Source organism: Chaetodon auriga, chromosome 7 (assembly GCF_051107435.1).
Source record: "Chaetodon auriga isolate fChaAug3 chromosome 7, fChaAug3.hap1, whole genome shotgun sequence".
In the NCBI taxonomy this organism is placed as follows: Eukaryota; Metazoa; Chordata; class Actinopteri; order Chaetodontiformes; family Chaetodontidae; genus Chaetodon; species Chaetodon auriga.
Window position 1 is genome coordinate 15,214,825 of NC_135080.1, and position 19,615 is coordinate 15,234,439.

General features: G+C 43.3%; 1 protein-coding gene across 4 annotated transcripts in view; it reads left to right on the plus strand.

Moving 5' to 3' along the window:
• arap1 (ArfGAP with RhoGAP domain, ankyrin repeat and PH domain 1) overlaps positions 1–4,440 on the plus strand; it is a 48,035-nt gene extending 43,595 nt beyond the window's left edge. For all 4 annotated transcript variants that reach the window (XM_076735082.1, XM_076735086.1, XM_076735085.1 and 1 more), the window contains exons 33-34: positions 958–995; positions 1,923–4,440. In XM_076735082.1, the coding sequence (XP_076591197.1) occupies positions 958–978 (21 nt within the window). In that variant the 3' untranslated portion in view covers positions 979–995; positions 1,923–4,440. The remainder of the gene's footprint in view (positions 1–957; positions 996–1,922) is intronic.
• Positions 4,441–19,615: the final 15,175 nt, after the last annotated feature.

Below are 19,615 nucleotides of genomic sequence, written 5' to 3' on the forward strand. Positions count from 1 at the left end.
AAGAGCAACAAAAACAAAGACTGAAACATTTGAAGTGAAGTAATGCCTGCAGGGAAACTATGGTTAACACTGCTTCACAGCACTGCTGCCACATCAGCTCACAGAGTTGTGTACTTGGCAAGTGTTTGACCAACATCGCCATCGGTTTGTTGGACTACATTTCAAGCAGGCTGACTTTAAATCAGACCTGTTCAACAACATGAATATTGCCCTCTCCATCTGTCCTCTTATTTTCATATAAGATTCGACTGCAGCCATCTAAAATAATTCACTCTGCAGTCCTTCTTGGTGCTGTGGGACCGAATGCCCTCAGTCTGACGATGCAGTTGTCTCCTCCTGCTGTTTCCAGCCATCACATGCCTCTCATTAGTCTGTTGCCGACTGCAGCGGCACATAAGAATTCGGCAATAACTCGACTCCAGGGTCGCTGTGTTGTTGCCTTCTGCATATTTTCTATTGATCCTCGCCCGGTCAGTGCATTGTCAAGAAACAGGGATGTGATTGCTTTGGTGATGGGGCAGCAGCAGAAGCCGGGTTTTTGCAGGATATTTGCAGAGGAGAGATTCACTGCATATTGATATGTCTCATGTTCAACATAAAGTGTGTGTGTGTGTGTGTGTGTGTGTGTGTGTGTGAGTGTGAGAGAGAGAGGATGACTGCTCCAGTTTATGACTCTCAGGGTGAACCCACAGCGTTTGGTGTGACTTTTTTTAATGTTTATCACCACATCTCTCTCTCTCTTTCCTCTCACACTCAAAACAAGTTCTTCTTCACACTTCTGTTGTTGTTAAGATATGCCGTTACCACCCGCCTGCCTCTTCATCTCTATCACCCTGCATTTCCCTCCTGTCTACAGCCCATCACTGTCTTCACCTCTCTCTGTTTCTACACCTCTGGGTTTCTCCCATCTGTCCATCTCCCTCCCTGTCATAACCCCATCTGTTGTTTATCTTTCAGCTCTTTAGAGATGTTCGATAATGGTCGCTGCATGACAGGTAAGACATTTCCACATACAAGGTGGATTCTATGTACCATGTGTACCATTTTCAAATGAAAGTCATTTTGACTCATATGTCAGTGTATTCTTAAGTTTGCGTGAGCTGCATCAAGCTCATCGGTCGATATAATCATTTGAGTGACATCTAGTGGTGATTGAAGACCCCTACCCTCCCTTTCCTTTTCCGTCTTTCTTTATTTGGATATCCCGTTAGCTTCCACACAGTGGTCACCAGTGCTCCTGGGTGTGCAAGTCTTTTCTAGAGCCAGTGTTTGGTTTGTCCATTCTGGGCTCCTGTAGAAACGTGTCGGTACCACGTGATGGACTCAGTGGAAGATGATGTCAACTTGGACTCCTTCAACTTTTGATTTGCATTTTTCACTCATTTCTGATGTTTTACAGACAATATACGTCATTCATGGATTAATCTAATGAATGCATTGGACAGATAGGTAATAAAAACAATAATTAGATACAGCCCCAGGAGCATTAAGAGGTTTGTGTTAGAGTATTGTAAAAGCAAGGGTCCACTGAAGTTGGTATGTCATAACGTTATAAAGAGAAAGGATTTTCTCTTGGTTTAAGCTGATTTGTTGCTTCGTCTGTCAGGCTCCGTATCTGCATTTATCTGCTCTCTTGACCACGGCTTATTGAGTCCACATCTTTTCAGCAGCCTCATATCTGGTTGCCATGGCTCCGAGACATTTGTAGTCTGGATGAAAATTTTAAGCTTGACCTCTCAGGGGACTTTGAAAATGCTGTGATGCTGGTTTTAGGTTCAGGGAACATGCAAAAGTTGCATGTTGGTTAACTACAGAGATTAAAAACACATACAAATGAGTGATGGTAATATTTCTGAATTCAAAGGTTTAGGATGTACAGCGCCGATTTGAATCCTGACTCTCTGGTTTTCTCTTCTTTAAAGGGCGGGCAGTCGGCCTCCATTGACCTCAGAACATTCCAGTGACATCATCATCCTGCGACTGTGAGGACCAGAATGACAGACACTCATACTGTAGGTGGATCATGGGCTTACACTGCCGTCTGCTCCTTATGAGAATGAACTGAACCAGTAAACGGACAACAGGATGACATGTCAAACAGAACCTCCACTGGTTCTCCTGCACAAGTGAATTTACTTGACTCGATGTACAGTAGAAGCAGCTGGGAGCTGTGGCATTAACAGTGAGAGACAGTTTGGTGGACCACAATCACCCTGAAGATTTCCTAACTCGCTTCCAGCTTCATGTGTGACAAGTCTGCACCTAACTGCATTGCATTATGGGACAGAGGCATGAAAGACATGCTGAGAGAAACCTTAATTTCTTTCATGTATTTGAGTTATTCTAGGCACTAGCATTGAGTGCTTAGCATTTTTTTTTAAATAGAAGATAGAAGTTTATTGACTTGCAGTTGTAGCTGAATCTGTTCATAATGTTGTTGTTTTTATCTTCTTTGTCTGTACTAATGCTCAAAGAGTTGTTGGGATAATCACGCTGTTCAAAATTGCTCTTGTAAGCAAAGCTGACATCATAGGAGACGTGATTTTGTTCCAGAGGGACCAAGACCGGGACTGAGACAAAGAAAGGACAGGTGACGGATCCGTGTCTGTTACTCCGCAGGACGCTTGCAAGTACTGTGCAAAACGTCGGTCAGAGTTGCATATTTGTGCGCAAGTGTGCATTCAGTGTAGGTGTGTTTGTGAGTGGACCAGTTTGACTCGCTTGTTCTAAGAAATTGTGTCTTTTGGGGAGTGAAGGAAGGAGAGGCATGTGCAGCAAAACACACAACTTTCCTCAAGATTAAAAGAAGAACGCTGAGGGCTAAATGACGTTCTGAAATTGAAATTGGTGGAATATCTGATATAATAAGATAAGTGCTTGATTTACTGTTGGCCCTTATTCAGAAACAAAGTGTGCATCATGTAGGTCACATTTCAAACCATATTCACTTATTGAAAACAATGATTTTGCCCCGGGCTGATTAGTAGTCCTGCCTGCCTCACCCCCCCCACCCCCCGCGTTCCCTCCTCTCCCTGCTCACAGCACTGCCTCCTCTCTGTAGGTCTTTTTCTAGAGCCTGTGATGCTCAGAGGGAGTATACAGCACATGGGCATTTTTGTTATTAACCAACAGTATTTATGAAGTTTCAGATTATGAATTAGTCACAAATGGACTAAATGTCTTTTTTTTTTAGTGTTCATTATGCACAACATAGAATCTTTGCAACAGTACATTGTTACAGTTTGTTCACCAGAACCCTGAAACAGGGCACACAGGTTCCAATCCGTAAGCACAAGAAACGAATTAAAGTGCATCACAATCTAATGTTCTTTGTGTCACCAGCAGAATTGAGCTGCCCGTCGTCATTACCTTGTAGTGTTGCCTGTGTGCTGCCTGTCGGTTCTCCCTGTTGTAAAGATTTCTTATTTATTTGGACAGCAGAGGACGCTAGCTGCTGTGCTGCAGCTGCTCCACCTCTGCTGCTGAGACATCATGACATTCAGCTTAATGTTAGTTTTAAACACCTTTAAGAATAGTGTGTGTGAATAATGTGTATATGTAGTGTGTGTGTGCGCGTACGTGTGTGTGTGTGTGTGGCCCTCCAGCTCAGACCTCATTAGGAGCCGAGAGAAGACTGTATAGTACACTCTCTGTATATAATGTTTTATTGTTTTCAGCTTTAAATCATAGTGGATCTACCGTAAGTCAGAGAAAGTGAGATAATGAAAGAAAGTGAAAGCAGGTATTTACAAATCAGTCGAAATTAGGTAAAAATATGAAGCACTGAATAAATATTTGCAGAAGTATTTCCTCTGTAAGCTCTGTCCAGCTGCGTGGGAGCTGTGAGCACTGCAACAGTCAATTTTAAGTCCTACCACAAACTTTGGATTAAATTGACTGTGGGACCTCATCAGAGGGCAGTCTTACTCCGCGGTGTGTCACAGTCTCCTACGTGCCCTCTGGCAAACATTGGGAGTTCTTTGAGCAGCCATAAAGCAGCGACTGGGGAAGCACCAGTTGTATTCATTGTTCCTCCCATCCACGGGCTTCTTGGTGGATTTTTCTAAGTGCCCTCTCTACACAGGTGTTCCAGGCAGAGTTCCAGTTGTCTCATTTTCTTTTCATTTCTTTCTGACAGATCTTAAAGCTCTTTTAACAGTAACCTGTCAAAGGATCACAAGTGATCCCTTTTTGGTGTATTACACAATTTCCTGCCTGCAGCCATGATGGGTGAATACTTATGGAATTAATTATTTGCTGTTTTATATCTACAGCTAATTTGAACACATTTGTGAGGAGTTTGTAGACCTTTTTCTTTTTTTTTTGCGTTGATCTGTCAGAACAGTGATTCAGTGTTGTCAAAGCGTGAAAGTGTCGTCCTTATCTGTTACTCTGCATTTTACTGATTTTGCATCTCCAAAACTCTTAATAAACACATTCAGCTAGTTGTGTGTGCATGTTGTGTCTTTCTGAACGTGCATGTAATTATAGTGCCGAGTCACATGGCTCCTTTTAATCTCCAAAAAATGTGTTTTTCCAAAAGGTTGATGCCCTGCAGCTCTGCTTTGCCCTCATGGTAATCCACTTGTTTCTCTTCAGCACTTTTATGAAATTAATGCACAAACACACACACAGTCAAGCTCTAATCTGCCCTGCAGGGTAACTGTGAAAAGACAAGCTGGGCTACAAACACGCACACAGCACATCACACACGTGCATGTACAGTAAACACAAACATATAGGGACAGAAAGTTTTGTGAGGCCTGCGGGTTTCATGACAATGTCGTGCTACAGCCATAAATTGGAAGCCTATAGATGGGCTTCGAGGAAAAATGTCAAGAGTGTGTGTGTGTGTGTGGGTGGGGTGCAGTGATCATAGGGAGAGCCCTAAGGGGGTTTCCTTTGTGTGTATGCGTGTGTGTGTGTTTGTGAGAGAGAGTGCATGTGAGTCACGGTGGTCCACCAGCTCTCCGTTCATTCTCCTAAGCAGAGCTGACACATCAGGGTCACTCTGTACCTCCAGACACACACCGGAGAGCCCCGTAAGGTACTCACACACAGGAGGCCTTCACTATACTGTTCACACACACATGCACAGGAGACCCACTGGGGGAAGAAGACACACACACACACACCGAAATGGCCTTTACTACATAGGTCAGCAGCAGTTGCATAAAGCAGAGGCATGGAGACAGCGTGGTTCAGAGAGGGGGCACGAATGGAAGACAGAGATAAATTCAAAACTGAGGAGCTGAGCTTCGGGGGCAGGCGTGCAGGGTGGCAGGACCACCTGCCAGCTACCAAAAATAGAATGTGAATTTTCATTGAGCACAGTGTGCCACGGCTCCTGAAATAGACAAACAATAGGGTGGACTAGAGCAGCGGCCAGCCTCCCACAGAAATCTGGACTTCCACCTGTGTGAGCCAATTTTCTTCATTTCCACTCAGCGCACACAACCACAAGAGCAGCGTGAGTGAGTGACACTTAAATTGGCTCTCACTGCATGCTGCGCTGCATCAGCAGATGCAGAAGCTTCTTTGATGTGAAGCTCAGCCTGAACCCAGTCAGCAGTGAAAAGCGTATATGGGTCTGAGTGCAGAGTGACACGGCGCACACATTGTTCAAAGGTCAGCGGCGGAATGTACTTACTGTAAGTACATTTACTCGAGGACTGCGGGGTTAAGGGTTGTCGCTGCCACTTCAGGACCAATCCAAAGTACCTGTGCTTTCCTTGAGTGTTTCCATTCTTAGTAACTTTATCTCCTACTCCTTTCCTGATAACCTGGGTTAGGGATTATTCTGCTACTTCTCCAGACAAATCAATTATTTAAAAGCCATCCTGGATTAGCTGGAAAAAAATGCATCGTCATAACCAAAAGAATAGAATTCAGGCTGGACAGCACAGCAGCAAATACATCAGTAATATATTCAATCCCAGTGTTTTTTTCTTCTTTTATTTCATGCTCATTATAAACTGACATCTTGGCAGTAATTGAAAGGGTTTGGCCACAACCGTAACCTGCTTTGTCCTCTTTGTCAGATCTTACACAATGAACCCTGAAATAGTCACTGAACTTGTTACCCTGAATTTTGATTAATTTATCTGAACACATTTGGAAATAGCCTGTGCAAGTATTGATTTTAATTAAAAAACTGTTCAAGTTGTTCTCAAGCAGCTTTAAATGAATGAGCTGTGGTAAATGGTATTGGCAGATGATTGTCTGACAAACAGAATGATGCATTTAGGGGCCCTGCGCCAACGCTAATTCATTTCAGCCTTATCCCAACAAACACAGTCAATCACACCAATTCAAAGAAACTTATGTAATTTACTTTGTAATTCTTATGCCAAGTGTTGTCTATGTTTGGATTTCTTCTCATCGTCTGCTTTATGGTAGCATGAAACACTTTCTGCTGTCGTTTGGTGCAGAAGGGGAAGCATAAATAAAGTTTAAAAAGCAAACACCTTCACCTGCTCTACCTGCTCAGCAGTCCTTACATGATCTAAAAAGCTTATCAATCATGTGCTGCACTCCAGCCATCTGTGGCATACTGTAGATATCAGCCTACAAATCATATTTATCTGTATACTTTGCGTCCTTCATTGCACCTTCTCCATTCACCTGCAGCGTTTAGCTCCATCAGTCCAGATTTGGATAATTACTCTGCACCCTGCGCTTGCTCCCCCTGCCAGATCCTGCAGCCACCCACCTGTAAAACTTTCCAATCCACCACATGAGCTTTAGACAACTTTTGCAGATATAATCCATTGGACCTGTTTGTTCAGCTCACATTCAGGACATTTTTCCTCCTTTTGGGTCCCAGATGAAATCATTTCAGCCAAAAAAAATGGTCTGCTGTGCTGTCAAGGAAACCAGCCAAACAGGCACAGATCACATCAAAGGTGTTGATCCTTGCAGCATTTTGACTATAAAAAGCATTACTGTGAGAGGTCATGCTGTATTTTCTTTAATGTTATACTTCAGATCCTTAGGCTGCGCTGGAGGTATCGAAGCTGCACCAGGAGGTTCACATGTTCTGAAAGCAGCGCGCGCCCTTTCTGTCTGGGCTCTGTTGTCTCAGTGCTGAAGTTCAGCAGCGCACGTTGATTTAAGCAGCCGTCAGGGGGATTGAAGAGCTGTGATGAGACACGCGCAGGTGAGACGGGAAGAACATCTGCCTTCTCTCAAACTTTTTCTTCTTCGTCATGTACTGGATCCTCAAATAACCTGTCAGTTAGATTAAGATAATGAGACACGGGGGGTTAAGAAAGTCAGAGCGGCTCTCTCATTTACTTTTGGTGCAGAAAAATAATGTGAACCTGCAGTTCAATCAAAGGTAGAATCTCACTCTAAAGGCATTAATGTGGCAAAACGTGTTAAGCTGGGTGGTACAGTTTTCTAACAATACTCGCTAACGACTGTATAAAACATGCTAAACTCTTGTCTGTGCTGTTGTCTGAATTGTGGCTTAAATCAATGGGATTGGGGCCAACATAATTTTGACCTCAATTTAAAGGTTTTTGAGATTTTAAACAAGCTATTTCCATATCTCCATCCCCATCAAGAGAATGTCTTAACAAGATGGTGAAAAGATAAGGACAGCTGGAGAGATGAGAGAGAGAGGGAGGTTCATCCCGAGAGACTTTGCAGCTACTGAGCAAAATATTGATGCAAAATTATGTTTACACAAGACCTTAATTAATTCGTGCAGCAGATCATTCATTAGCTCTTTCAGGTCAGCAGCCAGATGCAAAGTATTGATCTGAATTGAACATGTTTACCTATCAAACATAGAGCAGGCCTGCAGCTGATCTAGTCTACACTGTTCATCTGAAGCTGTGACCCAAAACTTACACTTCACAACACTTATGCCCGAATCATATTTGCTCCTAACACTGGCTGAAACAACAACAGACGAGCTGTAGGTCAACTCAAAGCACAAAAATACCAGTAACGTTACAAAAAACAGAGGCTACTATGCATAAATCTGTTCCCTCCCTGCATGCCTGGGAGGCTTTCCACAGCACGTGGCCTCTTGGGATGCTGCAATATCATCACAGCTTGAGGTTTTCTTAAAAAGAAATTGGCATTTTGGGAAGTTTATAGTGGAGATACTGACAGCAAAACATGTGAAAAAACACAGATCAGAGACTTTGCAGTGTAAGATTGCAGTATTATAAAGATCAGGATGTGTGTGTCCAGTCCTCAACAGACAGACAAACACAAGCACAATCTCAAAATCTCTTTTACAGGAAGACAACAGGAGATGAGAGGTCGTTACAGTGTCCATAGGAATGGAAACTTTCATCTACAATCCCATGACAGGAGAATCTCAAATACAGGCTTTCTTTCACAGCAGCACTAAACCCCAGCATACAATAAGCACACACACACACACACACACACACACACACACACACACACACACACACACACACACACACACACACACACACAATGCTTGGTTATTCTGCTCTTTGACCTTCAAGGTGAAATGTAATATAATGCAGCTCCTCCTGGGGCTGTGAAATCTGAAAGAAACATGAAAAACATGCAGCTATAAGGCATGGAGGGATATATATTATGTAGCTGTGTATTTCCTGGCTCTGACACAGAAATAAATATACGCTGCTCTCCTTATCCCACTCTATACTCTCAGCTGTTGTTTGTCTCTCTTAGGTGTGTGTGTATGTGTGTTGGTGTGTTTGCGTAGTCCTTTTTATCCCTCCAGGAGCTCCTGAAGGCTGCAGCTGCAAATGAAAATGGAGTTGGAGTGATCTTGCGTGATCCTGATGATGATGGTCTGCTGTGCCACGTGGAGCATCTCTCAGCTGGATGCAGATCATCTGAACAGCTTCCTTTCATATATTTCATTAACACCTTGTCTTCAGTCACCTCCAGCTGACTAGAAAACACACAAACTCTCAGTCGAGCACACGCACAATCTTCTCTCCATTCTTTCCTACCTTTGACACACACAAACTGACTTTTTTGTCACACACACACACACACACGAGTCCTGCAGCACTTCTTGGGTTCTTCGAAAGCCGTCGTGCTTCGCTGCGTCTGATTACCACCCTCCAGCCCCTCCCCTCAAGTTTATCACCAATTACTGGTCCTCAGAAAAAGAAAAAAAAAAAAAAAAAAAGGGAGAAAAGGCTCCTCTCCTCGTCCCCATGGTAACTGCTCCTCTCTTCCCCTGTTCTGCACAATCAATCAGACAACGACTGGCGAGCTGTCCTGGCTGTCCTGTCCCGGCCTGGCTGAAGAGGTGCAGGAACCAAATATCACTCAGAGGTTTGGTGTGCACGCTATGAATGGTCATTTTCACCCACACTGTCCTCCATCTTTTCTATCTACCTGAGCTCTAACAAACAAAACATAGATTATAAAACAAATACATTTAAAACATCATCATATAACAAAATCCTGAGATCTTTGTCTCTAATGATAGCAGTGATACTTGTATATTTATTATGTAATTCGACTGTTGCCTCATGCAATATTAAAAATTTAAGAGAGATGGTTCGACTTTTTGGAAAATACGCTTATTCTAAAAGAGTTAGACAAGAAGATTAATCTCACTTAAGTCTGTACAGCTACAACCAGCAGATAGTTAGCTTAGCTTAGCACAGAGACTAGAAGCAGGGGGAAACAGCTAGCCTGGCTCTGTCCCAAATTTCTCAAACCAGCACTTCTGAAGGCCCAGTGATTAACACTTTAACAGGCTGGTTAGTGACGAGGTCAGAGACAGACAGGGTCGATACTGGGAAAGCAATCCAAAGAAGAACGCTGAAGAGTCTTCCAGACAAATCTGGCAAAGGTTGAGTGTGAGAGAGCTGCTTCAGTACTGCACTGATTGGAGATGAGTCCCAGGTGTGCGTCAGGTGATTGGGCGGGTGGGCGTAGATGAATGGTCAAGAGTGCAGGCAGAACAGGTGAGCAGGTGAGAGGGAGAGTGGCAGCAGGTAAGGAGTCGACGAATGTGACAAACAGCTTATGTCTTGTTTTTGAAATTCGTCCCAAATGACGAGTTGCCATTTTACGAGGAGCTGAGGGTAAAACTATTTCTTGGCCGGTGTTGGTAGAAGGATTTTGTTCACTTTAGACAGAGCCAAGCGAGCTGTTTGCCATTTCCAGTCTGTGTGCTAAGCTAAGCTAACCCATTGCTGTCTGTAGCTTCATATTTACCCTCCAGACATGATATCAAGCTTTGCATCTAACTCTCTGCAAGAAAGTGAACAACAACAACAACAATGCAGAAAATAATAATATTTTTTACCTTTCAAAACATAGTTACAAAGTGCTTCACGAAACAGAATCCAATATAATGACAATAAAAAAAAGAGAAGTGATTATTACACATACAAGTCATTAACTAAGAAAAAGTGCATTTAAGAATAAGTTTATTTCCCAGAATGTTCTCAAACTGTTCCTTTAGGCTTATTCTAATGTTGCACTCTGGATGAGTGATGAGAACAGTATAAAGTGTAAATGCCTTTCTGTCCTACTCCTCCATATGCTCACCTCATATCTGCCGCCGTCTTCTCCTCCACACTACCCGTCTGTCTGGATCTCTGTTGTTTTCACTCTGTTTCCTCCTCCCTCTCACTCCTGTTGTCATTCTTTGACTTTATCTCTCGTTTTGCCCATTTCTAACCAGCAGCAGATACAGAGAAATTGGAGAACAGTTCGTGTCTGACAACCAGCTTATCTCATAGATACAATCACCATGGAGGGACTCAGCAGCAGCAGCAGCAGCAGCAGGAGGAGGTGGTGGTGGTGGTGGAGGAGTGGAGGGAGGAAGAGAAGAAATTGCAAAGAGGGGAGAGAGAATGTCAATGTGTGGAGGTATAAAAGGGATAAGAGATGCTACAGGAGGGAGAGGAAGACTGAGAAAACATGGAGGTAAGGAAGGAGAAATGAGGAGAAAATAAAGAGAGGTGATGGATGTGGAGAGAGGAGAATGGGGTGGGAGTAAAAGTGACAGCAGGGGATACAGAAAGTAACAGAAGAGGAATTAAGCTTTTGTCATTTCACATAATCACCATTGTTATTTTTCAGAAGATGAACGCTAACAATCAGAAAACCCCTTGAGCTCAGAATCGATGGAGGAGGAGGAGAGGGAGCAGAGGAGGAGGAGGAGGAGGAGGAGGAGGAGGAAGGGAGTGGTGAGAAGGAGGAAGGGAGGGCCTGGAAGACAAGTGCTAATAGTAGATTAGTCACTCTGAAGATGCTGTGGGCAAGTGCACCAGTAGTGTGTGTGTGTATGTGTGTGTGACGGCGGATGTGCACATGCTGACAGACTGAGGAATCTGGCCCTTAATCACTGTACAGTTTAATTAAACCTGATTGATTTGATGAACACACACACACACACACACACACACAGGCTGCAGGGTGGATGATGTCACTGCATTGTAAAGGCAGCTGCTGTAGCAGTGGGCTAGTATCATCTGTATGCTGGCAAGCACATTTCTCTCCTGACACAGTGGCATTAATAAAACGTGTCGGTTTAAATATTTTGACAGTGAGTCCACCTTTTTCTTTTCTCATCCATGTTGTCTCCTCTTATTTTTCCTCTCTTCTGGCTCCCTCGGGCACACAGATGACACATCACTGTGTTGTGTTTGCGTATTTCACTGACATCCTAATGCCCTCTTTGGCCCTCCACACTCCAGGACAGCCACTGTCATTACAGCTCATGTTATGTGGACAAACTGGTCGAACAAAGCTTTCTTTCAAAATCTGGTCAAGGGCTCACAGTTTGCACAGGATATCACTGTAACCACGCTGAAATTTTGGACAAATGTGTTTGAAAGGGTGCATGTAAAGCATCTCCATCTGATGAAATGGTACAGACGTTATAATCTACTCCTTTCACACTTTATATTCATGACTCTGTAGTTTCTTACTGTCACTGTCATTTTTAGGCGATCTCTGGCACAAGAATTTCCATCTGGATTATTAAAGTTCTATCTCATCTCTTTTCTTATTGCACACCTGGTCACTGTTCTGTGAAAACCATGTACAGAGTCCCCATTAGTCAACTTTTCTTGAGCTGAGTCCATTTTTGAGATAATCTTCCGGAGTTTTAAAACACTTTATTTATCTTAAGAAGTTGGGGGATTCTCTTAACTCAAAGTAACACTTAATCCTTCAGTGTGTCTGAAATCACTGCACAGTGTCTGCGTGTGCTTTTCTGGAAGGGACACAGATTTCATGGACGTTTATCATGTGCTGAAAGGCTTTTTACAAGCTGTGGTCACATGTTTCAGACATTTCACAATTGAAATTGAATATTTTTACTTGTAAAAATTCCTCTTGTGCTCTTTGGTAGAGGAGGGCTTCATATGAATAAAACACAGTAAAACCTTGATTAACAGCTGTGTTGTACACGTAAAGTCATGATCAGTATGTCTTGTAATATGCATGTGCTGTCCAGATTTTGTCAAATATAGGCCACAAATGCAGTGAAAACTGAATACAGCTAAATTTAGTATTTTAAATCCTTATTCTACAATCCAATTTCTCCATTTCCTGTTTTAAAAATGACCCACAGATTGTGAACCAAGCCTTGGGCTTATCTTTATGCATCTTTCATGGTACGTTCATGCACACCTGTGTGGATTGTATCATAATAACCTGTGATAGCACAGATAAGAGAGGTTGAGCCACTGTGCTGAAAAATGAGTCATAAAAATGGACACAGCACAGACAAGGGAGGCCTTCATGCATCATATGTCTGCAGTTAGGATCAGCACTCCGAGCACAAAGCAGCATGGGTGCTGTTCAGGGAACGGGAGAGAAAATAGAGAGACCGTGCAGATGATGTAGCCACTGGGCCTTCTCCTGTGTGTGTGTGTGTGTGTGTGTGTGTGTGTGTGTGTGTGTGTGTGTGTGTGTGCGCGTGTGTGTGTGTGTGTGTCTAGTCTTGGGTTATGCTCACTGAGTTACATAAGCTATTTGGGAAAAGGGCTAAAGTCTGCACACAGTAAAGGGGGGTGGGGGTGGGGGGGTGGTATTAGAATACAATTTACAGGGGCTGAAAATAACCCAGACTGTATCCTAAATCACACACACACACACACACACACACACACACACACACACACACACACACAGACAGACACACAGACAAACTACAGTAATTCCACAGTCAAACTCCATTATGACTCAAACTTCTCTGCCAGTTTCCTTAATGTGCGCAGAACTTTTGACGTTGTAGCCTAATCCTCTATTTCTCTCTTTTCTGCCGAGTCACCACCCTCATCCCTCTCTTCCAACTTCATTATTCATTTCACTGTGCGTGTCTCAGCACATATGTACGGCACAGTGCTGTACGATGCTGCCACTAAGCCGCAGAAACGTATCAGCTTTTTTCCAACAAATGCCACCATCTGTGTGAGACTCTGATGCCTGAGCGTCTGTCTGCGTTGCGCTTACGTTGCTTTGCTCTTTTGAGATAATCCCCACTTTTATTGTTTGATACAGATGATAGTGTTAAATGCAGAAGAGACTAAATGGCTGTAATTGCAGGTTTTCTAGTATTTAAATGTAACCAAAGACAGATTTAGTGTTAGATTTAGGCCTTGGTAAAAGAACTTGAAGCCTGAGTTGTGTGTGAGGTTAACTAGTGTCTACTGTGATTTCCAATTTGAGTCAAATTCACGTCTTTGCTCTCTTTCTTCTGAGAGTTAAATGAGAAGACTGAAGACTGGAAACGGGGTAACAGCTCACCAGGCTCTAAGTTCAAAAGCTCAAGTTAAAATATTTCACACTCATAAGCTGTGTCTGAAATCACTCCCTATTTACTGTGTAGTGTGTTAGTGCCCTCAGAAACTCTACAATGGAGCCATTGACAGCATAAAGGATGAATTCACAGTCTGAAAAGTGATGCGCCTTTAACCTGCATTCTTTCTAATGGCCAGCAGGGGGCGAATCTAGTGGAAGTATGATTGTATGTAAGTTTATGAGAAACTTGATTTATTACCTCAGTAAACACTGTCCAGTTGAGTGCATGCCATGGGCACTACTTCATACTAACAATCCCACATTGCAACGCTATCTAGGGGACATCAGCATATTTTCTTGTGATTATTTCTTCCATTTTTCAGGTATGTTGTTGACATTAAACAAAGTTAACTTGGCTGTAACATCCTGACAGAAGTTAGAGTTCAGTTTTGTTAAGTGTAGTAAAGTCTGTGTGCGTGTGTGTGTGTGTGTGTGTGTGTGTGTGTGTGTGTGTGTGTGTGTATTACTCATGCTGCAGCGACATAAATCTGTTTACACATAGTTAAACTTATGGGTGTGTACTCTCCTCAGAAAGATGCAAGAAAAGTTCTCCCTGAGGAAACACCACCCTCTCTGTATAAGATATGAATATATCTCAGAATTCTTGGGTAATACATCCCGCTGCTCTTTGCCGAAAAATATTTATAGTGTGCATATTAAGCCCCCGATTCTCCCGTCTTTCAGTCTCAACTGCTATGCTATGCTAATGGCGACCAGGTTCTAGCTTCATACTTAAGGTGCAGATACAAGAGGGGTATGGATCTTCGCATCTAACTCCTGAAATAAAATGTCAAACAAGTCTTTCCCCATTGGAATAAGAGGTTTGGCTTAATGTGGCTGTGTGCTGCAAAGAGGAAAACACCTAAAGAAGTAAAGTCCTCCAGTGTGACTTTTGAGAAGAAGTGCTGTCAGTGTTTCTGTTTTAGCCGCTGATTGAGTATAACAAGCTGGAAATCAGAGATGTGTCTTACATGTTCATTTTACCAGGACAGACTGAGCCAAAGCTCAGTGAAAGACTTTGTTTCATCGGCAAGCGTCTCACAGACTGTTCTGGACATGCAGGTGAAACAGGCTGGACTGTCAGTAAGAGTTGGATCAGGTTTTTGGGGAGCTGCCTGACAGGCCCAAATGTATTGAGGGTTTGCTGCAAACACCTTCAAGACTCTGTCCAGAATGATTTCATCTCTCATCTCCCTGCAAACTCGACGTGGAACCTGCATGGACCCCATTCAAAACCTCTATCATGGAAGCAGCTGCATCACTCTGTGGCCAGAGGTGGGTCGGTGCTTGTCATGATGGCAGCCAAAGAGCTAAAGGACGTGCTGACTGAAGACGGAGACCTTCCAAGCGCAGTTGGCGTGCGCTCAGCAGAGAGAAACCAGCGGGCCAGAAAGGCTGCAGAGCAGACACCATCCACGTGTGCAGCAGGAGATCGCGGAGGTGATGGATGATGACTTCTGGACAGTTACGTTCCAGTGCAAGTAAGAGTGTAAGTGATACAGACTGGTAACTGCAGCATGAGGTAGTTACTTTATTATCTTATAACATGAACCAAAATGTTAGTTTTCACATTTTACCATAACCAGGCCTATTTGTAAGTGAAAAAAATATTTAATGTGATACATGATGGGTTACATAGCTTTAGAATTCAAGCTCAAATGAAAGAAAATCTGATTTCAAACTGCATTTTCTAGAAATCTGTCAAATATGAGCTCAACACAGAACTGTAATCAATGAAGTCTGTGAGGTCGAAGGTGAGGCGAGTCATTCTGGAGAAAGATTGTTGATATTGTCATCTGTCCTTCTTCACAATGAGATTACATGATGTTCACATGCCACATTTACTGTCTCATCTCCCCTCCCCTTCGTCTTGGCCTGCCAGAGCATGAACGCCGCCTGTTTGCTGATTGGCTGGAATAGTATTGTGTGGCTCGGTCCAATCCACTTCGTCTGTTTCCCATTTACAGAGCTGTGTACAAAAAAATGATTTTCTTTCAGTGCACACACAGATTGGACAGCTAACAGACCATGAGCAGATGTTTGCTGAATTTCAAATTCAGCAAACATCAACAATGTTCCTCCAGAATGACTCACCCCACCTTTACGCTAACGGCAAGACGGCCTTACAATAGTATCATAACTGTTATAGATGCTATATATGATAGACATCATGGGAGTAAAGCAACTTTGACTCAACTTTCACTCCTGTCAAACCTTGTGACAAACCTGTTTGGCTTCACCTATGATTAGTTACAAAACTATCATTACCCATTACAGTCGTAGAGAATAGTAATAGTGAACTCTTTACAGTGTAGGAAAAAATCAAACTTGATGCACAAGTGTTGCTTGGATTGCTACAAAAGGAGGGCTTACAATCAAGCATGATTGTTAATTTTCTTGACATCAACATTAATAATAAATGAATGAATGAGTAGAGAGACAAGGTGGCCAAGTACTGTTCAAAGAACCATGAAAGAAATTTAGAGAATCAAACCCACAAAGCCTCCAAACACTGATGTACATGCAGGAAACGTGTGTGTGTGTGTGTGTGTGTGTGTGTGTGTGTGTGTGTGAATAGTGGGGGGCGTATCAGGCACTCTTTTTGAAGTGTATTAATGGAAAGATAAGCACAACTGTCTCATATGATTTCCTTTAATTCATGCTGCAAAGTCAGCCAGCAGCCATCTGGCTCCCCCTGACACACACAAACGCACACACACACACATATGCACACACGCACACACACAACAAACTCAGTGGGAATGACAATCCGAGGGCATGCAGTCAGAGAGGATATTATGACAGGCCAGACTGACCATAACTCCCAGGTGATGGAGCAATCACACAGTTCATGGTCTCTCTCCCTCTTACACACACACACACACACACACACACACACACACACACCACTCACAAAGTGATGAGAAAAGCTTGGTCTCCTTTCTGTTGGTCTGGAGAACAAAGTCAGTTTTAAAGTCTTATTTTTTTGTCTGTCTTCCAGGCATTTGTAAAGCAATACGAGGCTCTTGAATGACTCTCAGGGGCTGTGAGTCCACTTAGCACCCTCAGTCTGCCGAGGACAACGTAGAGGCAGAATTTAATCAACTCAAAGGCAAGACTGTGTGCTCCTGGTGATAGCTGGACTGTTGTATTTGCCCCCCTGTAGGGTTCAAACGATTTCACTGAAAATGCACCATGTGTGGTGCTGTGCCCCTGGCTGAGCCCCCCAGAAATGAAGCTCAAGCTACTGAGTGGACACAAGCGAAGAGAATGAAAGAATGAAGCCTTGTGAAAGTGAATGTTGACGGCGAACGATGTGAAACTGTGGCAGCGATGGTCTCAGCACATGACTAACTGCGGTCAGCTGGCTTTGTGCTGACATATAACTCAAACACTGTAGGTTTTGTTGAATAATGTTCCACAAGATAGCCTCATAAAAGTTTCCATTTCAAATGAAGTACTGCATGACACTGCAACGTTTCATGTTGCCTCAGGTCTCCTGCTCCAACACAAACCAGTCAGTCAACAGTTTACATTTTGGGGAGTCCTTAATAAAGAGTGACTGAGCTTCTGACCAGGTAGGAGCTCCAGTGTCTCACTGCTGGATGAGTCTGTGACCTGCTGTAATCCTCCCATCCAAAGATTGTATGACAGTGACTATAATCGTATAGATGATTAGAAAAGCTGTATATAAAAGAACACGGGACTCACTTTGGATTCAATGAGAGTTCAGAAGTTACGATGTATCGTCCCAGTGACCTTTGTCCTTAAATCTAGCACAATATACTAGCTCTTATCTTGATTTGCAATAAAACTTGTTAGGCCCTGTTTGAAATCCTGATAAGTTATGCATGAAAAGTGGACTGGCTGTGGAAATCATTAAAATATGCGCACAGAAAACCATGCACAGAAAGGAGATGTATAATGTTGCGCTGAGCATCACATTTTTCAGTGTGTTTTTTTTTTCTGTATCTGCTCACATAATGTAATTAACTCGATGTTCTCCAGCGTAGTTAGAGGGGCCAGAGTAATGTCAGCACAGTTAAGGATCATGGCGAAATATGCAGGGATACTGTAAGCACATGGAGTACATACAGTAAGCATGTGCAGTCATTATGAGAGTGACTGCAAGTTAAACATACATGAGCCCATATTGTTAACAGGAAGATGAAAGTAACCACAATGCAAGAACCAGTGCAGCCCAGCTATGTGGACTATTTCAGAAAGGCACCTTCATGTGGAGTAACTTTTAGCTCTGAGCAAGCTGGCCTGAACTGGAGCAAGGTAGCACGAATGTGGAGGATGAACACTTTGAAAAGAGGTTTAATTAGTTGGGGGAAAACTCAGCCCTGAGTTTGGGATAACACCAGGCTCGCTGCAATAAAACCTGCAAAAGATCAAGTGAAGATGCCAGTGCCCATAGGATTTCCAGCTAATGCTGTGTTTGGATGGCTGTGAGAAGAGGCTTACATGTGCTGGGAATGGCAGGATGGAAGAATGGAGGAAGGAAGGAAGGAAGGAAGGAAGGGAGGAAGGAGGGGGAAAGCAGAAGCACGGCTTGTGGGCTACAGGAAGGTATTAAAGCAAGCGCAGCAGGGATGGAGGGAGGGAGGATGGAGGGGAAGAAGGGAGGCGAGCACAGACAGAAAGGAACAGATTAAGATGAGGAGGGATAGATAGGAGGAGTGAGAAATGTCTGAAAAGCATGTGAGCTCAACAGGAACTTGATTTCTCAAAGTCGATTTATTTCCAACAATTCGTCACACCTGAACGGTAAGTCGTGTGATTTGTGCTTTGCAGAACAATCTACGACTGTTCCTACAAGGACTTCTGGTAGAGTTTACTGCTCAAGAGGTTTAGGCAACTGAAACTAGTTGGTTAAGGGAGCTTTAGTCAGCATGTTTATATTAACATGGATCACATGGCTAATTGTATGTGGGAGGGTTTGCACTTAGTGATGAACCCTCAGCTGATTGGACGGCAACTCTATGGAGCTTCTTGGAGTCTTCGATTTTGGGTTTGTGGCTCCCAGCTTTGCTGTTTTGGCTCATTCCCACTGCTGTCATTGACGTTTCCAGACACAGACAGAAAGTCAGCAACTAGCTAGCGAGCGTAATGGAGCATTTAGCAACTAAAGAGCCAAATATTCCCCTGATGAGGTGGTGGAGACCAAACAGTGAAATACAACAGAGTGAATATTAGAGTGTCAGTTTGTGCAGGTTTAAGCTCGGGAAAAGATTTTCCTCATTGAACTCCAATTCTATGTTGTGTTGTGTGAAACGTAAATATTAACAGAATGCAATCACTTGCAAACAAGGTGTGTTTACTGACAACAGTTTTACAAAGTGTCCCTGAGCTCATGTAGTAGTATCCTTCATACAATCATGTACTCACAACGTGGTGAACCTCGCTCCATCCTTGCTAGAGAACGACTGAGCCTTTCCAGGATGTAGTTTAGAGAAACAAACACTGTCAGAGACATGATGCAAAGTGCAGTCTCCAGTGTAACTTTGTATGCCTTAACACCCACCCCGACCTACACCGTTACTCCATCAACTCCCTGCACAGAATAGTAATAAGAGAGAGGACAGCCATTATTTGCGTGGCTGCAAGATGTCACTTGTTCAGAAAAGGTAAATAGGTCATGGTAAGCATTTGTTGGTGGTCGAAGATTGTGTCCCACGTGCGAGAGTAGAAGTGAAAGTGACGGTGCAGGGTTGTGTTGTTTGGACAGGGTAATGCAGCTTCCTCGATAAGATTGTTTTCCTGCCAAAATCGAGCACTAACACTGTCAAGGAGATCGGGAGGGAGATGTCTG